Here is a 25,986-nt window from a genome sequence, read left to right as displayed (position 1 = left end):
TCTCATGCCCATCTCTGGGATCCACGCTGTTAGCAGCGGCTCGTGCCCGTCTCTGGAGCTCGTTTAGGCGGCGCTCTTAATCCCCTCTCCTAGTGCACTAGGAAACAAAGAGGCAAGAAAAAGTCTCTTGCCTCTTCGGCAGCTCCAGACTTTTTCCCAGACTCCCACCCAGCTAGCTGTGTCATGCTAGCCCCCTTCAGGCTGTGTTCTCGCAGCCAGCCGCAGTCCTCTCTCTGGGATCCGACCTCCGACCTCTGAAGCCCGAGCCTCAGCTCCCAGCCCCCGCCCGCCCCAGTGGGTGAGCAGACAAGCCTCTTGGGCTGGTGAGTGCTGGTCGGCACTGATCCTCTGTGCGGGCATCTCTCAGCTTTGCCCTCCGCACCCCTGTTGCTACGCTCTCTTCCGTGGCCCCGAAGCTTCCCCCCTGCACCACCCACAGTCTCCGCCCGCGGAGGGGCTTCCTAGTGTGTGGAAACCTTTCCTCCTTCACAGCTCCCTCCCACTGGTGCAGGTCCTGTCCCTATTCTTTTGTCTCTGTTTCTTCTTTTTTCTTTTGCCCTACCCATGTACATGGGGAGTTTCTTGCCTTTTGGGAGGTCTGAGGTCTTCTGCCAGCGTTCAGTAGGTGTTCTGTAGGAGTTGTTCCACATGTAGATGTATTTCTGATGTATTTGTGGGGAGGAAGGTGATCTCCGCGTCTTACCCTTCCGCCATCTTGATGCTACTCCCCCAAACTTTTGAATGTAAAGTTTATTGTTTTTTCCTGGCCTAGTTTTTTGTGTTTTCTATAATACAAATGTTTGTTTCATATTTAAATATATATATATTTATAAATATGTATTTATAAATTTTTATATAAATATATATTTATACTTCCATCTTTTGCATGTATAAACCATTTATTCATCACGTGTTTATTAAATACCACGTCTATAGAGCAGTGCAGTAGGTGTTGTGAGGGGCACTCAGTAGAAGATGTTAGGGTCTTCCCTCAAGGAAATTAAAGTCTAGTTGAAGATAAAGTATATATGGGACAGCCAAAAAGCTATTAAAAAGGAACTGATAAATAAATGCAAGCTAAACTGCATGTGTGTACTGTGGGGCATGGAGTAACAGAATGATGAGCGTGGTTGGGTTAAGGAAGACTTCTTGGAAGTGAAATTTAAACTTCTTCTTAAAATGTGTCGATTGGTGAAGTATGTGATTATGTTTGGGGATGGGGGAATTGTGATATTACAGGAAGCGTGAAGAATAGCCCAGAAGAAGCAATTAACATGGGCCAAATCATGGAGGTTTTGGTTGATAAATTAGGAATTAGAGATGCCATTTCAGAAAGTAGGAGAGATGAGACAAAGAAGATAGTTGATAAAGAAGGTGATTTGGTTTAGAGACTGGAAGAGGAAGATTTTGTGGGGTAGGGTTGAGATTTGATATGAGAAAGAACTGCTGTTAGTTCTTGAGCAGTCAATTAGATGTTCACTTCCCACAGCCTGTCATGTACAAGGCATTTTTAGTGTTGAGCATTAGGGCAACTCAGTGAAAACGTAGGTTCTGTGGAGGATAAAACATCATGGAGAGACACATGATGCAGGCACACCGAATGGGAGCCTGTTGTGTCAATCAAGGCAATAATGGACTGAGAATGTTAACTCTAGTAGTAACTTTGGAAGTGGCACTTCCAGTAAAGTAATAGACACTAACAATAAAACAAAATACAGCAGGAAAGAATTCAGAAAGATCCTGTTCGATACCACATTGTGATAAGCCAACTTACGCTTTCACAGCAGTTTTTTTCTAGCTCTGTCACACCACAATAATAATCTTTGAATAATAATCTTTGCTCAACAGTAATTACCACTGTTGAGCATTTACTGTGTGCCAGGCACTGTGTCAGGTTCTTTGCATGTGATACTTCATTTAATCTCCAAAACAACCTTGTGAGGTAGGTGGTATTATCCCTATGTCATAGATGGATAATTTAGGTCAGAGAGGATAAACAACTTGTCTACATTCACAGAATTATCTAGTCCTAGGGTGAGGCTTTGAACCTCGATCTGTTTATTCTGAAGGATGTACTTGTAAGCACTGTGTTGATTTGTTTCTAAAATGCAATTCCCCTGTCTGCCTTAAATTCTCAAAAATATACATGTGATTATCATATACACACTACTATATATAAAATAGGTAATCAACAAGGACCTACTGTATAGCACAGGGAACTCAATATTCTGTAATAATCTATATGGGAAAAAAATCTGAAAAAGAATGGATATATGTATATGTATAACTGAATCACTTTGCTGTACACCTGAAACTAATGCAATATTGTAAATCAACTATACCCCAATATAAAATAAAAATTAAATAAAAAGATAAGAATCTGCTTTTCACCAAAAAAAAAAAAAAATACACACACACACACACATGGCATGGCCTGCTAAACCCTGAAATCTTTATGTATACTTTTCAAATCTTAAGTATGTTTCGTATTGTATTGAAACCTTAACAGATGAATGTTTAATGTGTGTGTCACATAAAGCAAAACATCCAAGATAAATGAGGTAAAGAAAAAAATTGCCATTGAAAGTTAAAATAATACAAAAAGGTAGCCAAGTATAATTATCAAAAGCCTGGTGTGGATTATTATTATAATTTCTCATTAGTCAGGATTTGCATGAAGATGTCGAAGAAGCTGGTGCACTGCAGAAAAATCACGCTTCTGTGACATCTGCGAACTCCACAGAAGCTGCAGATTCTGCCTGCCTGCCTACAGAAGATCAGTCATTAAGTACTGCAAGCTGTGAAATACCCACAGAACAAACTCCAAGCAGTGATCCAGAGAGTGCCCTAGAAGTAAATGATTTTGAAGCGACAGGAGAGAAAGAAAACCATTGTGATAAAACTTGTGTGCCCTCAACTTCAGAAAAGGAAACAAGTGAAAATGTGCCTATGGCCGAAAACACCGCAGAGCAACCAAAGAAAAATAGGATTACTTACTCGCAAATTATTAAAGAAGGCAGGAGATTTAATATTGATTTGGTATCAAAGGTAAGTACCAGTTTTACCCATCTTTTCATAGAACAATACTAAATTTTAATTGATTGAAAATAGCATCTGGGTCCATAAACCCAATTTTAATAATTTTATTCTCTGAAATGTAGGACATTTACTTTATAAAGAGATAGTATCTGAAGTTTATAGTTCCATTAAAATATTCTTTGAACATAGTTTAAAACACATTAAGAATGCTCAGTACTATATCAAGGATACTTCTGTATTGGAACACGTATTCCACCCTAATATTCTCCTACTGCATGGGCACTATGAATTCTACCAAGAAAAAAGTCTAATGAACCTAATTACAGATCCATGTTATTTATAGTCAATATATTAAATGAACTTTTGTTTAGCCCTTATTTATATAGTAACTATTTTAACATCTGTATGATGATGAACATTTTGAAAAAAACAGTGCATTTTTGAAAATTATCGGTTCAGGTGTGAGCACTTTGGAGGATAATTTAATAGTAGTGGGGGCAGGGAGGTTGGGAAGAATGCTATTTACCTCAGTTATTTTTCTATCCTTACCTCTGATGTTAGGTCAGTATGACTTCAGAAGAGGTCCCTGAGTCTTAGGAGGGTATAGTGTTGTACTGGGTTTATAGGAAACAAGGCTAATTTAGTGCAAAATAATAGAAAACCAGTAACATAAAAGGTAATGGCCTTAAAGGGTTACAATATAGGGCTGGGTGAAAGTAGAAAGAAGCAGAGACCAAATACTGTAAGTTGAGGGCAAACAAGAAATTGAAAAGAAGTAGGAGAGGGTGGTAAATAACATCAGACTTGCCTCAAACCTAGGCTTTTCTATTTAATGTGCTCTCCTGAAGTTCCAGGTTATAAAGAGAGGGACTAATGCTCCTCACATTTTGCTGATCCAATCACACATCCTCATACTGCTGATCTCTTTGAACCTGATGCCTGAAAATATGAATATCTTTTTACTACTCATAGTTTCTTTCTGAGCTAGCTCTCTGTGCCTGATTCTGCCTTGGTCTGAGTTGGCTACTGCCTTGGTCCTACCTCATATTTCTGTACTGTCTATTCCACCTACTTTGATCCTGCCATCCTTTGAAATCTAGCATTCTTTACATGTTACCTTGGCTATTAATTTCTGGGTGGAAGTTTAATCATAGCTCACTAATAGTCTTCCTATTCTCATGAGCAGGAAAGAATTTTAAAAAACAAACAATAAACAAGTCAAAACACTGAAGTAGTCAAGTAACAAATAGGTTTTGTTCTGAAATTTTCATTTTGAATTAGTTACTTGGAATTTGGAATGCTTAACTGAAAGAAACGGTGATATAAATGGTGGTTAAGAATCAAGACTACTTCATAAAAGTCTCTAACCTTTATGTTAGCTGAAATATAGTATAAATCTTGCAAAGGGAAATGGTAGAAGAAGTGCTGTTAGAATTTTTGGAATTATTGTAGGAAATGATTCACTTGTATAAGAAAATGCGTGCTGGTTGTGGTGCAGGGGGAGATAGTTTAATTAGATGCTGAGATATTTGAGGAGACTCGGAAGGAGATTTCTGGGTATTTTCACGAGTTTGAACAGTTAATAATAGTGGTTCTCTTAGGGTAAATTAAAAACAAACATGTCTAGAGGAGTTAAGGCAGTTGTATCTTGTCCTGCATAGTTTTCATGGGTTCACATGTTTAAAAAATAACTAATAATGATTTACTGTACTCATTCTACAAAAGCAGGGGTAGCTAAAGAATGTATAACCATAGCAATACAAGAGGTTTATTATCATTTTTAAAAAGTCAGTCATTTAATGAACATTTATTGAGTACTTACTGTGTGGAAAGCAGTATATTCCATGATATTGGGTCAATCAGTTATTCCTGGGAAATCCCATCTGTTGTAATAATTGCAGTTATTACATCTGAGTGTAGGGTGATTGACAAATATCTATCTGAAGCCCTACCTCTTTCCTAAAGTCCAATTTGATATCGCCAAACTATTTGACATTTCTACATGCATTCCATTTCAGAGTCATCATGATAAAACTGGCAAGTACTGTGGTGCTTTACAGTTTACAAAACTCATCCCTGCATACAGCCTTTTAAAAAGAAATCTTATAGCTCAGGGTAGGTTAGTTAAATAAAATATAGTACTATACTGCTTAGACTTATAGAGAAGATGATCAAAGATGAAGTTCTTACAAATAAAACTCATTTCTAAGAAAGTCCATACCCTTAATAATTATGAAACCAACATGCCAAGTAAAGCAAGAGTTGTTAATTATTTAATTTAGTTGCCATTATTATAATCAAATTGAAGTATTCTTTAGCCTCTCACCACTGTGAAATTGCTATGGTAGGTCACTTACATAATGATGGAAAAGAAGCTTAGGTTTAAATATGGTACATAATCATTATTTCTAAGCTTCAGACAAAAGGTTATGTAGTTTTTATTGAAATGTGTTTTCACTCGTCAGTGGTATCTTAAATGCTTTATTTTTAAAGCTGGCATTAAATCTTAAGGTTTATTAGATCTTAAAATACATTCTGTGTTTGATATATTAATATTTGTGAAATTATTATGATACTGAGGGATCATTGAATCTTGAGTATTTGTGTTTTTAAACAAATAAGGTATTTGAAGTAACTTTTTTATTATAATTATAGAATTAATACTTGGCAATATATTCTTAAAAGCATGAGCTATATCAGTTGTGTAGTGTATTAGGCTGAAGGTAATGAAGTAACATGCCATATTTAGTCAGGGTAATTGATTTTAAAAAAAAGCAGTGTCAATTTTGTTTCTTCTGCACACTGTTAGACTGATACAATAGTTTAAAAAAATATACCTAACTGATACTGATTTACAGAACGTCTGTACTGAACCTCTTGCATACTCAGAATAATGTTTTTTTGTTTTGGTTTGGTTTGGTTTTTGTTTGGCTGGTTATACTGTGTATAGGTTTTTTTTTTTAACATCTTTATTGGAGTATAATTGCTTTACAATGCTGTGTTAGTTTCTGCTGTATAACAAAGTGAATCAGCTATATGTATACATATATCCCCATATGCCTTCCCTCTTGTGCCTCCCTCCCACCCTCCCTATCCCACCCCTCTAGGTGGTCACAGAGCACAGAGCTGATCTCCCTGTGCTATGTAGCTGCTTCCCACTAGCTATCTATTTTACATTTGGTAGTGTATATATGTCATTGCTACTCTGTCACTTTGTCCGAGCTTACCCTTTCCCCTCCCTGTGTCCTCAAGTCCATTTTCTATGTCTGCATATTTATTCCTGTCCTGCCCCTAGGTTCATCAGAACCACTGTTTTTCTTTTTTTTCTTTTTTTACATTCCATATATATGTGTGAGCATACAATATTTATTTTCCTCTTTCTGACTTACATCACTCTGTATGACAGACTCTAGGTCCATCCACCTCACTACAAATAACTCAATTTCTTTCTTTTTATGGCTGAGTAATATTCCATTGTATATATGTGCCACATCTTCTTTATCCATTCATCTGTCTATGGACACCTAGGTTGCTTCCATGTCCTAGCTATTGTAAATAGTGCTGCAATGAACATTGTGGTACATGAGTCTTTTTGCATTATGATTTTCTCAGTGTATATACCCAGTAGTGGGATTGCTGGGTCATATAGTAGTTCTATTTTTAGTTTTTTAAGGAACCTCCATACTGTTCTCCATAGTGGCTGTATCAATTTACATTCCCACCAACAGTGCAAGAGGGTTCCCTTTTCTCCACACCCTCTGCAGCATTTATTCTTTGTAGCTTTTTTGATGATGGCCATTCTGACCAGTGTGAGATGATACCTCATTGTAGTTTTGATTAGCATTTCTCTAATGATCAGTGATGTTGAGCATCCCTTCATGTGTTTGTTGGCAATCTGTATATCTTCTGTGGAGAATTGTCTATTTAGATCTTCTGCCCATTTTTGGATTGAGCTGTTTGTTTTTTGATATTGAGCTGCATGAGCTGCTTATATACTTTGGGGTTTAATCCTTTGTCAGTTACTTCATTTGCAAATATTTTCTCCCATTCTGAGGGTTGTCTTTTGGTCTTGTTTATGGTTTCCTTTGCTGTGCAAAAGCTTTTAAGTTTCATTAGGTCCCATTTGTTTATTTTTGTTTTTATTTCTATTTCTCTAGGAGGCAGGTCAAAAAGGATCTTGAGGTGATTAATGTCAAAGAGTGTTCTGCCTAAGTTTTCCTCTAAGAGTTTTATACTGTCTGGCCTTACATTTAGGTCTGTAATCCATTTTGAGTTTATTTTTGTGTATGGTGTTAGGAAGTGTTCTAATTTCATTCTTTTACATGTAGCTTTCCAGTTTTCCCAGCACCACTTATTGCAGAGGCTATCTTTTCTCCATTATATATTCTTGCCTCCTTTATCAAAGGTAAGTTGACCATAGGTGCGTGGGATTATCTCTGGGCTTTCTATCCTGTTCCATTGATTTATATTTCTGTTTTTGCCAGTACCATACTGTCTTGATGACTGTAGCTTTGCAGTATAGTCTGAAGTCCAGGAACCTATTCCTCCAGCTCCATTTTTCTTTCTCAAGATTGCTTTGGCTATTCGGGGTCTTTTGTGTTTCCGTACAAATTGTGGAATTTTATGTTCTAGTTCTGTGAAAAATGCCATTGGTAGTTTGATGGGGATTGCATTGAATCTGTAGATTGCTTTGGGTAGTATAGTCATTTTCACAATGTTGATTCTTCCAGTCCAAGAACATGGTATATCTCTCCATCTATTTGTATCATCTTTAATTTCTTTCATCAGTGTCTTATAGTTTTCTCCATAAAGGTCTTTTGTCTCCTTGCGGAGGCTTATTTCTAGGTATTTTATTCTTTTGTTGCAATGGTAAATGGGAGTGTTTTCTTAATTTCTCTTTCACGTTTTTTATCATTAGTGTATCGGAATGCAAGAGATTTCTGTGCATTAATTTTGTATCCTGCTACTTTACCAAATTCATTGATTAGCTCTAGTAGTTTTCTGGTAGCATCTTTAGGATTGTCTTTGTATAGTATCATGTCATCGGCAAACAGTGACAGCTTTACTTCTTCTTTTCCAATTTGGATTCCTTTTTTTTTTTCTTTTTCTTCTCTGATTGCTGTGGCTAAAAGTTCCAAAACTATGTTGAATAATAGTGGTGAGAGCGGGCAACCTTGTCTTGTTCCTGGTCTTAGTGGAAATGGTTTCAGTTTTTCACCATTGAGGATGATGTGGGCTGTGAGTTTGTCATATATGGCCTTTAATGTGTTGAGATAAGTTCCCTCTATGCCTAATTTCTGGAGAGTTTTTATCATAAATCGGTGTTGAATTTTGTTGAAAGCTTTTTCTGCATCTATTGAGATGATCATGGTTTTTCTCCATCAATTTGTTAATATGGTGTATCACGTTGATTGATTTGCGTATATTGAAGAATCCTTGCATTCTTGGGATAAACCCCACTTTATGATGGTGTATGATCCTTTTAATGTGCTGTTGGATTCTGTGTGCTAGTGTTTTGTAGAGGATTTTTGCATCTATGTTCATCAGTGATTTTGGTCTGTAGTTTTCTTTTATTGTGAAATCTTTGTCTGGTTTTGGTGTCTGAGTGATGATGGCCTTGTAGAATGAGTTTGGAAGTGTTCCTCCCTCTGCTATATATTGGAAGAGTTTGAGAAGGATAGGTGTTAGCTCTTCTGTAAATGTTTGATAGAATTCGCCTGTGAAGCCAACTCGTCCTGGGCTTTGGTTTGTTGGAAGATTTTTAATCACAGTTTCAATTTCAGTGCTTGTGATTGGTCTGTTTATATTTTCTGTTTCTTCCTGGTTCAGTCTCGGAAGGTTGTACTTTTCTAAGAATTTGTCCATTTCTTCCAGGTTGTCCATTTTATTGGCATATAGTTGCTTGTAGTAATCCCTCATGATTCTTTGTATTTCAGCAGTGTCAGTTGTTACTTCTCCTTTTTCATTTCTAATTCTGTTGATTTGTGTCTTCTATGTTTGCTCTTGATGACTCTGGCTATTGGTTTATGAATTTTGTTTATCTTCTTAAAGTACCAGCTTTTAGTTTTATTGATCTTTGTTATTGTTTCCTTCATTTCTTTTTCATTTATTTCTGATCTGATCTTTATGATTTCTTTCCTTCTGCTAACTTTGGGGATTTTTTGTTCTTCTTTCTCTAATTGCTTTAGGTGTAAGGTTTGGTTGTTTATTTGAGATGTTTCTTGTTTCTTGAGGTAGGATTGTATTGCTATAAACTTCCCTCTTAGAACTGCTTTTGCTGCCTCCCATAGGTTTTGGGTCATCGTGTTTTCATTGTCATTTGTGTCTAGGTATTTTTTTATTTCTTCAGTGATTTCTGGGTTATTTAGTAGTGTATTGTTCAGCCTCCATGTGTTTGTATTTTTTAAAGTTTTTTCCTGTAATTGATATCTAGTCTCATAGGATTGTCGTCGCAAAGGATACTTGATACAATTTCAATTATCTTAAATTTATCAAGGGTTCATATGTGACCCAAGATATGATCTATCCTCGAGAATGTTCCATGAGCACTTGAGAAGAAGGTGTATTCTGTTGTTTTTTGATGGAATGTTCTATAAATATAAATTAAGTCCATCTTGTCTAATGTATCATTTAAAGCTTGTGTTTCCTTATTTTTCATTTTGGTTGATCTGTCCATTGGTGAAAGTGGGATGTCAAAGTCCCCTACTATTTGGGTTACTGTTGATTTCCCCTTTTATGCCCGTTAGCATTTGCCTTATTTATTGAGGTGCTCCTATGTTGGGTGCAGAAATATTTACAATTGTTATATCTTCTTCTTGGATTGATCCCTTGATCATTCTGTAGTGTCCTTCTTTGGCTCTTGTAATAGTCTTTATTTTAAAGTCTATTTTGTGTGATATGAGAATTGCTACTCCAGGTTTCTTTTGATTTCCATTTGCATGGAATATCTTTTTCTATCCCCTCACTTTCAGCCTGTATGTGTCCCTATGTCTGAAGTGGGTCTCTTGTAGCCAGCATATATATGGGTCTTGTTTTTGTATCCATTCAGCCAGTCTGTGTCTTTTGGTTGGAGCATTTAATCCATTTACATTTAAGGTAGTTATCAATATGTATGTTCCTATTACCATTTTCTTAATTGTTTTAGGTTTGTTTTTGTAGGTCTTTGCCTTCTCTTGTGTTTCCTGCCTAGAGAAGTTCCTTTAGCATTTGTTGTAAAGCTGGTTTGGTGGTGCTGAATTCTCTTAGCTTTTGCTTGTCTGTAAAGCTTTTAATTTCTCTGTTGAATCTGAATGAGATCTTTGCTGGGTAGAGTAATCTTGGTTGTAGGTTTCTCCCTTTCATCACTTTAAATATGTCCTGCCACTCCCTTCTGGCTTGCAGAGTGTCTGCTGAAAGATCAGCTGTTAACCTTATGGGGATTCCCTTGTATGGTATTTGTTCCTTTTGCCTTTTTGCTTTTAATATGTTTTCTTTGTATTTAATTTTTTTTTAATATTGGCCTGGATGTGCTTGACTACTTACTTACGTATTGTTTATTGCCATGTTTATTTTTTAAATTTATTTATTTATTTTTGGCTGTGTTGGGTCTTTGTTTCTGTGTGAGGGCTTTCTTTAGTTGCCGCGAGCGGGAGCCACTCTTCATCGTGGTGCACGGGCCTCTCACTATCACGGCCTCTCTTGTTGCGGAGCATGGGCTCCAGACGCGCAGGCTCAGTAGCTGTGGCTCATGGGCCCAGTTGCTCCGCAGCATGTGGGATCTTCCCAGACCAGGGCTCGAACCCGTGTCCCCTGCATTGGCAGGCGGACTCTCAACCACTGCACCACCAGGGAAGCCCTGTATTTAATTTTTAATAGTTTGATTAATATGTGTCTTGGCATGTTTCTCCTTGGATTTATCCTGTATGGGACTCTCTGTGCTTCCTGGACTTGATTGACTATTTCCTTTTCCATATTAGGTAAGTTTTCAACTATAATCTCTTCAAATATTTTCTCAGTCCCTTTCTTTTTCTCTTCTTCTTCTGAGAACCCTATAATCTAATGTTGGTGCATTTAATGTTGTCCCAGAGGTCTCTGAGACTGTCCTCAATTCTTTTCATTCTTTTTTCTTTATTCTGCTCTGTGGTAGTTATTTCCACTAGTTTATCTTCCAGGTAACTTATCTGTTTTTCTCTGTCAGTTATTCTGCTATTGATTCTTTCTAGAGAAGTTTTAATTTCATTTATTGTGTTGTTCATCATTGTTCGTTTGCTCTTTAGTTCTTCTAGTACCTTGTTAAACGTTTCTTGTATTTTTTCCATTCTATTTCCAAGATTTTGGATCATCTTTACTATCATTATTCTGAATTCTTTTTCAGGTAGACTGCCTATTTCCTCTTCATTTGTTTGGTCTGGTGGGTTTTTACCTTGCTCCTTCATTTGCTGCATATTTCTCTGTCTTTCCATATTGCTTAACTTACTGTGTTTGGGGTCTCCTTTTTGTAGGCTGCAGGTTTGTAGTTCCTGTTTTTTTTTGGTGTCTGCCCCCAGTGGGTAAGGTTGGTTCAGTGGCTTGTGTAGGCTTCCTGGTGGAGGAGACTGGTGCCTGTGTTCTGATGGGTGGAGCTGGATCTAGTCTTTCTGCTGGGAAGGGCTGCATGCAGTGGTGTGTTTCGGGGTGTCTTTGAACTTAGTATGATTTTAGGCAGCCTCTCTGCTAATGCGTGGTGTTGTGTTCATATCTGCCTAGTTGTTTGGCATGTGGTGTCCAGCACTGGAGCTTGCTGGTCGTTGTGTGGAGCTGGGTCTTAGCATTGAGATGGAGATCTCTGGGAGAGCTCTCGCAGATTGATATTACATGGAGCCTAGAGGTTTCTGGTAGTCCAGTGTCCTGAACTCGACTCTCCCACCTCAGAGGCTTAGACCTGACACCAGGCCAGAGCACCAAGACCCTGTCAGCCACACAGCTCAGTAGAAAAGAGAGGAAAAAAGAAAGAAAAAATATTAATAAAATAAAATTATTAAAATAAAAGAATTATTAAAATTTAAAAAAAAATATTTAAAGTAATAAGAAAAAAGAAGAGAGCAACCAAACCAATAAACAAATCCACGAATGATAACAAGCACTAAAACCTATACTAAGGTAAACATAAAAATCAGAAACAAGTCAATTGCAGACAGCAAATCCCAAGTCTGCAGTTCTCCCAAAGTCCACCGCCTCAGATTTGGGTTGATTCCTTGTCTATTCAGGTATTCCACAGATGCAGGGTACCTCAAGTTGATTATGGGGATTTAATCTGCTGCTCCTGAGTCTGCAAGGAGAAAATTCTCTTTCTCTTCTTTGTTTGTACAGCTCCTGTGGTTCACCTTTGGTTTTGGCCTCACCTCTTCCTGTAGTTTGCCCTCAGGCTTCTCTTCCCACCCAGACAGGACAGGGTTAAAGCATTGGCTGATTAGGGACCTCTGGCTCACTCATGCAGGAGGGAAGGAGGGGTAAGGTAGTTATAATTGGAATGCAGGACGAGCCTGCTGCAGCAGAGGCCAGAGTGAGGTTGCAACAGCCTGAGGTGTGCCGTGTGTTCTCCCGGGGAGGTTGTCCCTGGATCATGGGACCCTGTCAGTGGTGGACTGCACAGGCTTTCTGGGGTGGGGGGGATGGCGGCGTGTGGATAGTGACCTGTGCTTGCACACAGGATTCTTGGTGGCTGCAGCAGTAGTGTTAGCATTTCGTGTTCATCTCTTGTGTCTGAGCTGGTAGCTGCAGCTCATGCCCATCTCTGGAGCTCATTTAAGCGGTGCTCTGCTTTCTATGGGCAGACAGGGAAGGAAACCCCTTTCCTCGCGCTCCCCGAAACAATGGTCTCTTGCCTCTTAGGCAGGTCCAGAGTTTTTCCTGGACTCCCTCCCGGCTAGCTGTGGCACACTAATCCCCTTCAGGCTGTGTTCATGCAACCAACCCCAGTCCTCTCCCTGAGCCCGAGCCTCAGCTCCCACTCACCACCCGCCCTAGCAGGTGAGCAGAAAAGCCTCTCAGGCTGGTGAGTGCTGGTCGACACTGATCCTCTGTGTGGGAATCTCTCCGCTTTGCCCTCTGCACCCCTGTTGCTGCACTCTCCTCTGTGGCTCTGAAACTTACCCCCCCGCCCACCCCCCATCTCCACCAGTGAAGGGGCTTCCTAGTGTGTGGAAGCTTTTCCTCCTTCACAGCTTCCTCCCAGAGGTGCAGGTCTCATCCCTATTCTTTTGTGTCTATTTTTTCTTTTTTCTTTTGCCCTACCCAGGTACGTGGGGAGTTTCTTGCCTTTTGGGAGATCTGAGGTCTTCTGCCAGCGTTCAGAGGTGTTCTGTAGGAACTGTTCCACATGTAGATGTATTTCTGATGTATTTGTGGGGAGGAAGGTGATCTCCACGTCTTACTCCTCTGCCATCTTGAAGGCCCCCCCCCAAACTAATGGTTTTGATTGATTATTTAAATTTCCTTTTTTTTTGTAGTTAAGCTGTTTTTTTTCTTTTCCCCCCTTATTTCAGATGTAATATTTACATTTTTAATATTTATCGAGTTATAGATAAAGATATCTCAGTTTAGGAAGTAGTGAAATCTGTTGCATTTATCCATTTGGTTAAATTCAAAACATGCTAGATAATACTGTTGAAATTGTTTTTCTCTCTCTGAAGTTGGTTATGAGATATATTGAAAGATTAAATCAGTCTCACATGCATGCTAGCAATAACCATCATCCTCACTTCTTGAGAACGACGTATCATATAAATCTAGACTGCTAGGATTACAGAGACCGTATAATTTGACTTTTTGGGTGGACATGCGTAGCCAGTCTTTTTCTTTTTTAGTTTATGAGGAAGTCCAGCAGGCTGGTTTCTTCTTAATAACCACCTGGCCTTATGTACAGCTATAGTCTTTTATCCAAAACCCTTGGGGCCTGGTGTGTTGTTATTTGAATTTAAAAAAATATATTTTAGAAAGTAATACAGTATATATGCTGGCTGATATTTTATATATGATGTAACATTCTTAGCAGGGTCTGAAGAGTCACTCTATAATTAAACATTAATATTTCTGCAGTGAGATGTATGAATATTCACATTAAGTGGGACAAGTGGATGGAAGAGTCTTGTATCAGTTTGGGTCAGTTACGAAAAAACTTTGGATTCCAGAATTTTTTGAATTTTGAATTTCAGATAATCAGTGGTGAACCTATAATAAATTGTGTTATTTGTTATAATATTAATAGGTATAATGCTTTTTACAAATAATTTAAAATATAACAAAATTATATATCTTTATTTAGTGTTTATCAGTTTTCCCACTATTTCACCTTTTATTTCATTCTCTAAAATATTTTCTTTGTACAGCTGTTGTATTCTCGAGGATTGCTAATTGATCTTCTAATCAAATCTAATGTTAGTCGATATGCAGAGTTCAAAAATATTACCAGGATTCTTGCATTTCGAGAAGGAAGAGTGGAACAGGTACTGTGCTGAGCAAGTATTGTAACTGAGTATGATTTTGAGTTACTGTGTTTTATTTGGGAAGGATAAGCAAATAAGATTGTTATTTTCCTGGTAAAGCAGCATAATCCAATCCTGCATGGTGATTAACAACTGTAAATAGTAAGAGATTGTCAATTAAAATGTGTAATGTTAATTTTCTCATGATTTATTCTGCAGCTTGATGTTGGTGTTGAGAAAGTGTTAATTTCAGACAGCGTTGCTAGATTTGAGCTGTCATTTGTTCCCAGTTAAGGGTGACATGCTTGTGGCCTTTTAATGGCATAAAGAGCAACTTGGCAGGATTAAGTAAGAGAGCTCACAAGTTAATTAGCTCTGAAGTCAACAGAGATGCCATAAGAACTGATGGAAAGTAACATGAAACAACCTGATTAGAAAGGAAATAATAATATTGTTATACTTAAAGGGAAAGAAGATGTCATTTGGAATACTTGTATCACTAGGAAGCAGTTTCTTAACTTTTAAAATCATGTTTTTCAGGTTCCTTGCTCCAGAGCAGATGTCTTTAATAGCAAACAACTTACTATGGTAGAAAAGCGAATGCTAATGAAGTTTCTCACATTTTGTATGGAGTATGAGGAACATCCTGATGAATATAAAGGTATTGTTTTTCATTAAATTTGTTTTCTTACATTATTTGAGATTTCTTATTATTTTAATATGCTTGCTCTGATTTAGTGAGCCACTCGCTATGCTTTTAAAATATTTTTACTTTGCACTGTCCAATAGGTTAGCCTCTAGCAAAATGTAGATATTTAAATTTAAATTAATTAAAATAAAATAAAATTCAAAATGTGTTCCTCAGTCTCACTAGCCACACTTCAAGTGCTCAGTGGCCACATGTGGCTAGTGGCTACTATGGCTACAGTGCAGCTGTAGAACATTTTCATCATGACAGCAATTCTGTGCTGGGTGTTCATTTTTATTCTTGTTAATTAAACACTGCTGTCAACTGGTTCTTCATAGATGATACTCCCTTTTCATTATCCATTAATTTTTTAATCATTTTTTAAAATTGAAGTATAGTTAATTTACAATGTTATGTTAGTTTCAGGAGTACAGCAAAGTGATTCAGTTATATTTATATTATATATATATATATCTTTTTCATATTCTTTTCTGTTATAGTTTATTGCAAGATATTGAATATATTTCCCTGTGCTATACAGTAGGTCTTTGTTGTTTATCTGTTTTACATATAGCAGTGCGTATATGTTACTCTCCCGCACCCCCATCCATTAATTTTTTTATCAGTCATTAAAAAATCTGTATGTTTTTTCATTTTTCCAGGATCACTTTTGCTTGGAATGTTGAATTATTTAGTTTGATTGATTAAAAACAAGCTAGATAGTATGGGGGTGGGAAACCCCTGGATTAGGCAAAGACATGGATGGTTTCTAATCTTGGCTTTGACCCATCTCACTGTGTGATCTGGGACCAGTTACTTCAGAGTTTGTTGAAAGTTGAATACACCACTCTAATATCAGAGCTTTACACTTAAAGTGCACTGAGCTGGAAGAGTTATCCAAAATAGGAATATACTGACAATTCACTTATAAAGTTACAATGAGAAATACAGCAGTTTTTTTTTTTATATTAGATGGAATATTAAAAGTCTAGCGCTTGTTCTTAAAGCTTCAAGTCCATTAGATACTGCCAGATTGTTCTCCACAGTAGTATAAACTTATATTCTCTTAGGAAATTTTTATAATTTTTGTTTATATTATTTCTATAAAGTTTTTGTCTACCACTAACAGTCCAATTACATTTTTTCTGTTCTTGGCTTAAAGAAATAGTATTTAGGAGATCCTTATGTTTTGAGGTGTGATTATAAGGCAGTAAGACTGATTCCACTAGCCATACAGAAATTATTTTCATTACTTTTTAGTCATAGTTCATTGTTCGTAGTTTTAGGAAGAAATAGCAATTCAAAAAAATCAAGTATTACTCTATCGTTTTCACCAAAAAAATTGCCATTTGTCATATTTAATATTTCAAAGTATAATTATTGGCATTATTCTGCAGTTTTAATGATAATAAAGTAAGATTATTGCCAACTGTGGAAACCTGTTGTGATGATTAATGAATTATTTAATAATTTTCTAATTTTTTAAATCCATAAAATACTAAACAAAGAATCATCATTTAAAGCTTAAAAATTGTATCATCAGTCCAATTAGGATAGTGAGATTGTTTCTAGTTTTTTTTTTTTGTCCCCCCACAATCAATGGTCTCTGTCTAAAATGTAATAATATTACCACCTGTGTCCTTTGCCAAGTGTTTTAAACAGACCTGATCTAATTTTTGTGCAATGGTTTTAAATGGAAGTTTGGTTTTGATTTTAATTGATAAATTTTCATCTTTCTTTTCATAGCCTATGAGGAAATTACATTTTATGAATATTTAAAAACTCAGAAATTGACCCCCAACCTCCAATATTTTGTCCTACATTCAATTGCAATGACATCAGAGACAGCCAGCAGTACTATAGATGGTCTCAGAGCTACCAAAAACTTTCTTCACTGTCTTGGGCGGTATGGCAACACTCCATTTTTGTTTCCTTTATATGGCCAAGGAGAACTCCCTCAGTGTTTCTGCAGGTAAGACAGGAATTGGTTTTCTTATCTCTGTTAAACTGATACTTGAATAACAGATGAAAAATAGAAAGACAAACATGAGATTTAGTCAAGATTTAGTATATGCAAACATATACTTTGTTGTTCTACTCTTTTATAATCTGTTTGCCTGCCTACCTGCTTACCTAAATGATATAATCAGTCTGGCCTGTTTTTGAACTTTATAAAATAGAATCATACTGTAAATTCCATTTTCCACTCAGTATTATGTTTCAAAGCATCATCCTTGTTGTGTGTGGTTATAGTTAAACTTATTTTCATTGCTACATAGTATTCCATTTTGAACATACCACAAGTTATTATTCCATTTTTCTGTTGATGGACACAGGGTTTTTCCAGTTTTTTGTTGTTATTAACATCCTGTGTATGTTTCAGAGTATACAAGTTCAAGATTTTCTCTAGTATACATATCTAGGAGTGGAATTACTGAGTCATGGGATATATGAAGGTTCATACAAGATAGTGCCCAGTTGTTTCTCCAGAGAGTTGTACCAGTTTACCTCCCCCAGCAGTATATAAGAATTCTCATAGCTCTACATCTTTGCCAACATTTGGTGTTATCAGACTTTTTAATTTTTGTCAGTCTAATTCACATAAAGTATCATCACATTGTATTTTTATTTTACATTTCCTGGATTACTAACGAGGTTGAGCATCTTCTCATATGATTATTGGCTATTCATGTTTTCTCTTTTGGGAAATGCTTGTTCATGTCTTTCACCCATTTGTCTGTTGGGTTGTTGTCTTTTTCTTATTGATTTGAAGGTGTTTTTATATATTCTGAATACTGATCTTTTCTCAGTTAAATGTGTTGCATATATCTTGCCTTATGGTATTTATGATGCATGGAGGTCATTAAGATTAATGTAGTCAAATATAGCAATCTTTTCTTTTATACTTAGCACTTTTGGGAGTAGTAGAGCATAGTAGTTAAGAACCTGGACTATGGAAACAGACTGCCTGGATTTAAATCCTGGCTCCTCTATTTATTAGCCATGTAACCTTGGACAAGTTTCTCAATCTCTTTATTATGTTTTGAAAGAATCAACTTTTGGGTTTTTTGATTCTCTGTGTCCTAGTTCATTAATTTCTGGTCTTTATTATCCTTTATTTTGCTTTCTTTGGGTTTTGTTCAACTCATCCCTCCCCTCCCCTGCCCTTGCAAATTCTTAGGCTGAAACCTAATGAGTTAAATAGTCACCTTTTTAATTTTCTAATATAAGCATTAATATGGTAAAGTTCTAACTATTGTTTTGAATCTTACACAATTATTATATATTATTTTCATTATCTTTTAATCCTAATTATCTTAATTTCCATTGTGATTTCTTCATTGACCCATGAGTTATGTATTTTAAAATAGCTAATCTGGTTGATTCTTCTGCTCTTACCATCACATTTAATTCTACTGTGTCTAGAAAATATGTTTTTATGGTACTAAACTAAAGTTCTTTGAACTTTATGACTTAGTATGTCATCAATTTTTATAATTTTTCCACGTGTGCTCAAGAAGAATGTGTTTATCTAGTTGTTGGGTACAGGGTTCTCTAATTATTGCTCTTGAAGTCTGATAAGTCAAGCTTCGAGTTGTCATTTTCAAACTTTATTTTTATTGAAGTGTTTTTTCTTTGATCTGTCAATTTAGAGTGATGTGTTTTGAAATCTCCCATTATGATTTTTGATTTGTCAGTTTCTCCCTATAATTCTGTCAATTTTTACCTTATATTTACTTTGAGATGATTTATTAAGATCATATAGGACTTCCATCGTGTCTCAGTGATTAAGAATCCGCCTGCCAATGCAGGTGACACGGGTTTGAGCCCTGGTCCGGGAAGATCCCACGTGCCGCGGAGCAACTAAGCCCGTGCACCACAAATACTGAGCCTGCGCTCTAGAGCCCGTGCTCCACAATGAGAAGCCACTGCAATAAGAAGCCCGCACCCTGCAATGAAGAGTAGCCCCTGCTCGCCACAACTAGAGAAAGCCCGCGTGCAGCAATGAAGATCCAACGCAGCTAAAAATAAATAAATTAATTAATTTAAAAAAAAGATCATATAAATTTATAATTGTTTAATCTTCCTGAAGAATTTAATGTTTTGCATAGTCTGCTGACTTTCTCCATCCCTAGTAATACATTTTTTTTCTTAAAGTCTAGTTTGTCTAATATCAAAGAGCTACTCCAACTTTTTAATATTTGCCTGTTATATCTTTCTCCATCCCTTTATTTTTCAACTATATTTAGAGCTCTAAATAGCAAATTATTACATTTTTTAATTCCATCTGACAATTTCTATCTTACCAAGTAGTGTAAGTGCAGTTAACAGGAGTCTATTCCTTCCTTCTGAAGTATATAATTTTAAAAGTTCCTCTAGTTTATGCTCTGGGCAGTTAATGCTTTCTAGTTTGTGTGCATATGAAAATAACTTTTTTTTACCTTTTTTTCTTGAGTGAATATTTGTTAGGTAAACATTTCTACGTTGGCAGTTCTTTTCTCTCAGTACATTAAAATTTTATTCCACTGTCATTTGGGTTCCATTTTTGTTGTTGAGATGTTTGATGTCAGCCTAATTGTCATTTCTTTATAAGTGATATCTCTTTTTTCTCAGGCTGTTTTTAAGATATTTTGTCTACAGTGTTCTGCATTTTCACTACGGTGAATTTAGGTATTGGTTCCTTTGTATTTATCTAGCTTGGTATAGGTCAAACCATATGAAATTAACAATATTAAAACATTTTGACCTACAATTCCATATGGTTCAAACAACTACATTGCAAGTTCCTCTATCTGTGAATTGTCATTTATTATTTTAGAAAATTATCAGTCAGTATCTTGCAAATGTTGTTTTCATCCATTGTCTCTTATTTTCACCTTTTTGGAACCACAAATAGGTATGTTTTAGAACTTAGCATTCTCTCTTCCATGTTTTTTAATCTCTCTTTCATATTTTCTATTTCCTTGTCCTTCCTGCTACATTCTGGGTACCTAATAAAGGTCTGTTTTCCAGTTTATTAATTCTCTTCACCTGTAACTAATCTGCAATTTAACCCTTTTTTTTTACTCCAATATTTTTATCTTTCATTTTTAGAAGTTCTGCTTTTTCCCCCAAATCTTCCTTGTCATTGTTTGATAGTCTCTTTTGCTTGGTCATTTCTTTCATATACAGATATTTTATATTCTGCCATGTGTTATTTCTGTTGATTTATGTTAATGATTTATTTCCTTGTGCCATGCTTATTTTTGACTGAGAATTTGTATTTGATTGATTTTAATCTGTGGAAATCTGGGGGCCCAAATTAAGAATGCTTTCCTTCAAGAATTATTTGTGTTTTCCTTCAGCCGGAAGGCACTAAGACTTGGGACCATTCTAACTCCCTTCAGGGGGTCCTTGCTTAATAAAGGAACCCCAGATACAGCTCCCACACTGATACAGGCAACACGACTTTTTTTTTTTTTTTTTATTTCAGTGTTTGTTGCTCAAAGCTTTGAGTTCAGCTCAGGGTTTGTACTGTGCATATGTGTGTTTGGGGTTGTGGATTTCCTATGGACATTTCTCTTATCTCCTTCACTCTCAGCAGTGCAATAAAAATTATGTTTAATGTAAGAAATAGTATTTTGTTAGTAATAGGAGGTCCCTTCACAGTATCTAGTCCAATATGTGATTTTATGAATGGTGGTAAGAATGTTATAAATTTGAAAGTAACTTAATTCTGAAAGATAAGTCTGTGTAATTCCAGACAAGTTCTTCCTCCTCCACCTATTGTCAATGCAGGGATGAATGGGCAGTGTCATGTTCCCCAGGACCAGAGGTCCTCCTATCAATTGAAACTAATAGGGGAGTTCTATGGGTTTCTTAATCATTCTTTTCCTCTTCCTGTGGCTTTGCCCAATTCAGAGGGAGCTACACTACTTTCTCTCATGTTCCCACTTGCCACTTACTCCTACAGAACTTTAGGGTAAGGAATAGGGACAGAATGAACAGGTCACTGGGGAGTGACCAGAAGCTCACTGGCTTCCTTACCAGCACTTTATGAAAATGGAATATTTAACCTCATTCTTATTTTTTCACAAAATCCGTTTATTTCCTTTCCTAATTCATATATTTGTAAATATATATTTAATGTTTATTTGTTGTTTTTAAGGGAAACAACATTTAAAAGTTTCATTTGTTTGTCCTGTACTGATAAAAAATTTGAATGACACCCTTATGTGTTGAATTCTAGACAAAGGAAATATTTTTCGCCAAAGATGATTGTAACCTTCTTAAGGCTGAGGTTTTATCAGCCTTCTATATCTTTTTATCCTCTGCAAGCCTATCTCAGAATTTTGTGTATGGTTCATATTTAATGTTTGTTATAAAAATTATATCTCGCTCTCTCCAATTTGAAGTGAATTGAAATTTCAGGGAATGATATAATTAAATGTATATGTATACGTGTAGATGGATAGATATTAAAGACAACAACAAAAGACTGTTATGTTTGAAGTAGTATATTAAACTTTTGGGTGGTTCTTTGGTAATTAAGGCAACTCTGAGTTCTTCCTACATATTATATATATGAATCTGTGTGTTTATAAATTACAATAAAATGCATTTACTTGGCCTAGGGATATTAACTTTTAATTTTATATTTGATTCCCTGCATAATGCTTTATAATTTCATATAAATATTGTTCTGTTTATATCCTAAAGTACTAACATTACCACCATCTATACATCATAGTCTACACTTTTTATCACCAGGTTATCAGAATTAGGTATCACCTGTTCTGTGATTTCTAACCACCGTTTTATATTCTGTTTTAATATAACCCTCTTAAGCATTTCTCACAGCCAGTTACAGTGTGTTCTCATCAAGGCTACTGTTATAAATGGCATGCATGCATATTTATGTGAAGGATTCAAAGACTTTTATAAGTCATATCCTTGCATTCTAAATGAATTCTGCATAAACAGTATAACATTTTAACTACTGGAGATAACTTTCATGAATGAACACCCTTTGAGGTTTTTATCAATTTAAATAGCTAGGGGTTTTTTTCAGCAAAGAAAATGAAGCTTATTTATTGTACTACCTACTACCCATTGATATGTCAAGATACATAAATTGGACCATAGTGGAAGAAAGTCATTGAAACCTATATATTTTTCTAGTCTAGCAAGCCATAGAATTTCCCCTACTGTATATTAGTTGGTTAATATTTTTTCTGGCACACTGGGCAGGATATGTATGCAGTATATAAGTTTTTAAACTCTCACACTGTATCTTCCAAACAGAAGTCCTTTTTAAGCCCTAACCAACTAATTTGTTTCTGTTATCTGTGTGGTTGGTAACATGGTAGCCTTTAAAACTACTTTCTAGTTCAGAATGGGTTTCATATACTGTGTCATGTTTTCATAACCTATGAAATGGAGCAGTACCTGTGGGAGCAAACAAACTCTACATTTTTTTTTTTTTTTATAAATAGACTTAGACTGCCCGGAGATTGTTACTTGTTTTTTGTAAAGAGAGAGAATTTAACTAATAGTTTACTAGGTAATTCAGCCTTCCATTCTTCAGATTTCAGCCTACATTTTATTTCCTTTTTTTCCTTTAATGTAGTGGGATTGTTAAAACATACAGAATGAGTATGTTTTACTTTTAACATGTAATATAAATTGTGTGTGTGTGTGTGAAATCACCACCGAATATTTTGTACCAGGTATTCGCATTCAAATATCATTTTCCTGAGTATTGTATATGGAAAATTGAATAGATGCGCGATCTACCTCAGGAAATTGTGGAACACACATTGATTAACTTAGAGCTTTTTAAAAAAGAGAATGAAAGAACACCAAAAGTCCAAAACATATAAGTAACTTGCTCAAGATTATAGGAATAGCATGGAACAACAGGAAAGGGAATCTCCCATTTGATACATTCAATCAGTAATGGCAGAAAGAATGATGCCCCAAATGGGCCACATAGATGCTACTATGATTTTGTCATAACCATGGAATTTGTTTTTTAATATAAAGTGTAAGGTACTTTATATTTTGTCTTTTTTCCTCTGCTTTAAAAAAATAACTTCTTTAGTCCAAAGTCCAAGATCAAAACATACACTTTACTGAATGTTGTATTGTTCCATTTGGAGAACTCATAGTATAAAACATTTCTCAGACCAAAGTAACCTGCTTATTTTGTTCTGTAATAATAACCAAGTTTTTTTATTCAGAGAATTTTCAGAAATCTAAGAGATGTTTGTTAACCTGGATCAACATATTTGAAAACCAAGAGAAGCCTTAAAATTGATGAAAGATTATACTGATGGAAAATTTTATGAGTTTATTTATGGCTTCAACTGCATGTGAAGTCAGAAAAAGCAAAATTGAGATGGCTTTTTACTGTCTGCCCCCAATGTTCTTACCCCTTCACCCCAACAAGTGTGGGCTAGATTATGGATCTAGAATCTTTAATGGTACATTTTTTTTCCCCTGAACAGCATTCTCCTTAATCTCTGTTCTTGTAAAAATCTCCCTACTATTCTGCTAGTGATATAACAGAAAAACTTAGAGTTGGAAGAATGCTGTTATATTGTTTTGACTGGTTGTCTAATTTTACAAATGAGGAAAGTTAAGGTAAAGAGAGGCTGAGGCTAGAAACCAGATTTCCTGGTATGCATTCTACACAACTCACTTCTTCTACAATGTTTCTTTAAACAATGTTTTCTGGAAAAAATTAAGAGGAGATAGTTAATAAAAATATTGTTATTTGGGGGGATTTTTAAATATTTGTGGTTTAACAACTTGTAATTTGCTATGATTTCTTTTCTCACAGTCAATGCATAGTCATTCCCCCCCCCCACCACCCCCGCAAAAAAGGCAGGAGAGAATAAGGGCCATTCTTACCGTGTTCTAGAAACATGTTCTGATTCTATGCCCAATAGGAAATACCAGTTTAGATGAATAAAGAAATTATGTCAACTACCCAAATTTACCTAATTGATAAAGGTAAAAGGAGAAACAGACCATGAGCAAATCGATCTCCCCCCCACCCCTATAACTTGTATGTATGCATTTGATAAACAGTAATGCAGATGAGCCCAGTAGCAGTTATGTTTTATACGTTTTGGGGACTAGTTAGCATTGATCTGTATTATGCTCCAAATCCCATTGGTTTCCTCCCACAGTGTCATAAGTAGAACTCCACGATACACCTAGGTGCAGAATCTGGCCCTATGTCTAATTGTTGGTAGATTTGACCAATCCAAATGTATGTGTGTGTGTGTTTATGTAAAGCTTGATTATTGAATCAAGCCTTAAATATTTGAAATTAAATGTTAAAAAATTGCCAGAGTGAATTAAAAAGAAACGGATTAATTAATTGAACATCAAGTATATAAATCATATGGTTAAGAAATATTTTCATAGTGGATCTCTACACACTATTGTTTTGCAGCAGTGCAGCTGAATGGAACTGCATTGAAATATACCAAAGGTTCTTAATCTAGGGTCCATAGGTCCTTGGAACTTATATATAACAGGTTATATGTATATCTTTATAAAAATATTTGTAGTTTCATCAGATTTTCACAGGCATCCATGACCTAATAAGGGTTGAGAACCATTGTTAGGAATTTTCTATAAAAGAAAGCATTATTTTTTTACTCAGATAATCATCCTTAACAGCTTATAAAAAGAAAAGGTTCTAAAGAGTGAATAGCAAAGGTGCTTCTGGGCTCTAAAGACCAGGGAGAGATGGGAAAACTTGAAAATATTGCTATTGGAACTGTAATTTGCAGGCACCTCTTTGGGTAGATGCAAGCAGATATCTGTGCTCTAGTGGTGTGGAGGAGAAGAAGTAAGTTTAGTGCAGTGACCCAGAGTGTACATTTTAGAGCCAGACCAATGGGGTCAAATCCCGGTTTCACCATGTACTAGCTGTGTATCATTGCACAAGTTATTTAACCTCTCTGTGTTCCAGTTTCTTCAATTTTTCCATGGGGATAATAATAGTAGTATCTACTTTATAGGTTGTGAGGCTTAAAGTGAATTAATATCTAGAAAGTGCTTAAACAGTGCTTGCCTTAGTAAGTACTACATAAGTGTTAGGTGTTATTACTCTTACTGTTACTATGATTATGATGATTACTGATGCTGTTGCTGCTGTTGTAGAATGCTACCAGGGCAAGTATGAGACCAAGTTAGGGACTGAGCTAGATTTGTGTTCTAATCCAGTGGGTCAACAAACTTTTTCTGTAAGGATCAGATAGTAAATAGTTTAGGCTCTGCAAGCCATATGGTTTTGGTTGAAACTATTTGCAGTCTTAGACAGTATGTAAAAGAAGGGACGTGGCTGTGTTCCAAAAAAACTTTATTTACAAAAATAGGTGACAGGTTTTCCGACCCTAGTGTAATCAACTGGATAGACTTGTGCCTACAAAACATAATGATAATTTTTTTAAAACCCTGATGTTAGGAAATTATACAAAATTGCCTGAGTGCAGTACCTGGTATTTATTAGTCATTCATTAAGTATTTGATGGATAAATGAGTGGATAGTTGGTATTTATGAATTGCTGCAAAAATTAGGTGTTAAAGGACCCATAGAGCAGTATTTCTCAAGCTTTCACTTACGTCAGAATTTAACAGATTACTGTGTCCCATTCCCAGAGTTTCTGACTTGTAGATCTGAAGTGGGGCCTGGAAATTTGCATTCTAATAAATTTCCAGATGTTGTTGATGCTGCTTGTTTAGGGAACACTGCGAAGAGGAAGCAGCCAGGGGAATTGCTCTCTGGGCCCAATTCTAATCAACAAGAAGGAAAAGATT

General features: G+C 35.9%; 1 protein-coding gene across 1 annotated transcript in view; it reads left to right on the top strand.

Annotated features, from left to right (window-relative positions):
* Positions 1–25,986, top strand: part of CHM (CHM Rab escort protein) — a 177,332-nt gene that overhangs the window by 62,733 nt on the left and 88,613 nt on the right. The window contains exons 5-8 of the mRNA XM_059911312.1: positions 2,664–3,048; positions 14,385–14,501; positions 15,021–15,141; positions 16,915–17,140. Of these exons, the coding sequence (XP_059767295.1) occupies positions 2,664–3,048; positions 14,385–14,501; positions 15,021–15,141; positions 16,915–17,140 (849 nt within the window). The remainder of the gene's footprint in view (positions 1–2,663; positions 3,049–14,384; positions 14,502–15,020; positions 15,142–16,914; positions 17,141–25,986) is intronic.

The sequence above is a fragment of the Balaenoptera ricei genome, chromosome X, assembly GCF_028023285.1.
Source record: "Balaenoptera ricei isolate mBalRic1 chromosome X, mBalRic1.hap2, whole genome shotgun sequence".
NCBI lineage: Eukaryota > Metazoa > Chordata > Mammalia > Artiodactyla > Balaenopteridae > Balaenoptera > Balaenoptera ricei.
The sequence above is the reverse complement of the archived record's forward strand: the minus strand, read 5'-3'. Positions and strand labels throughout refer to the sequence as shown.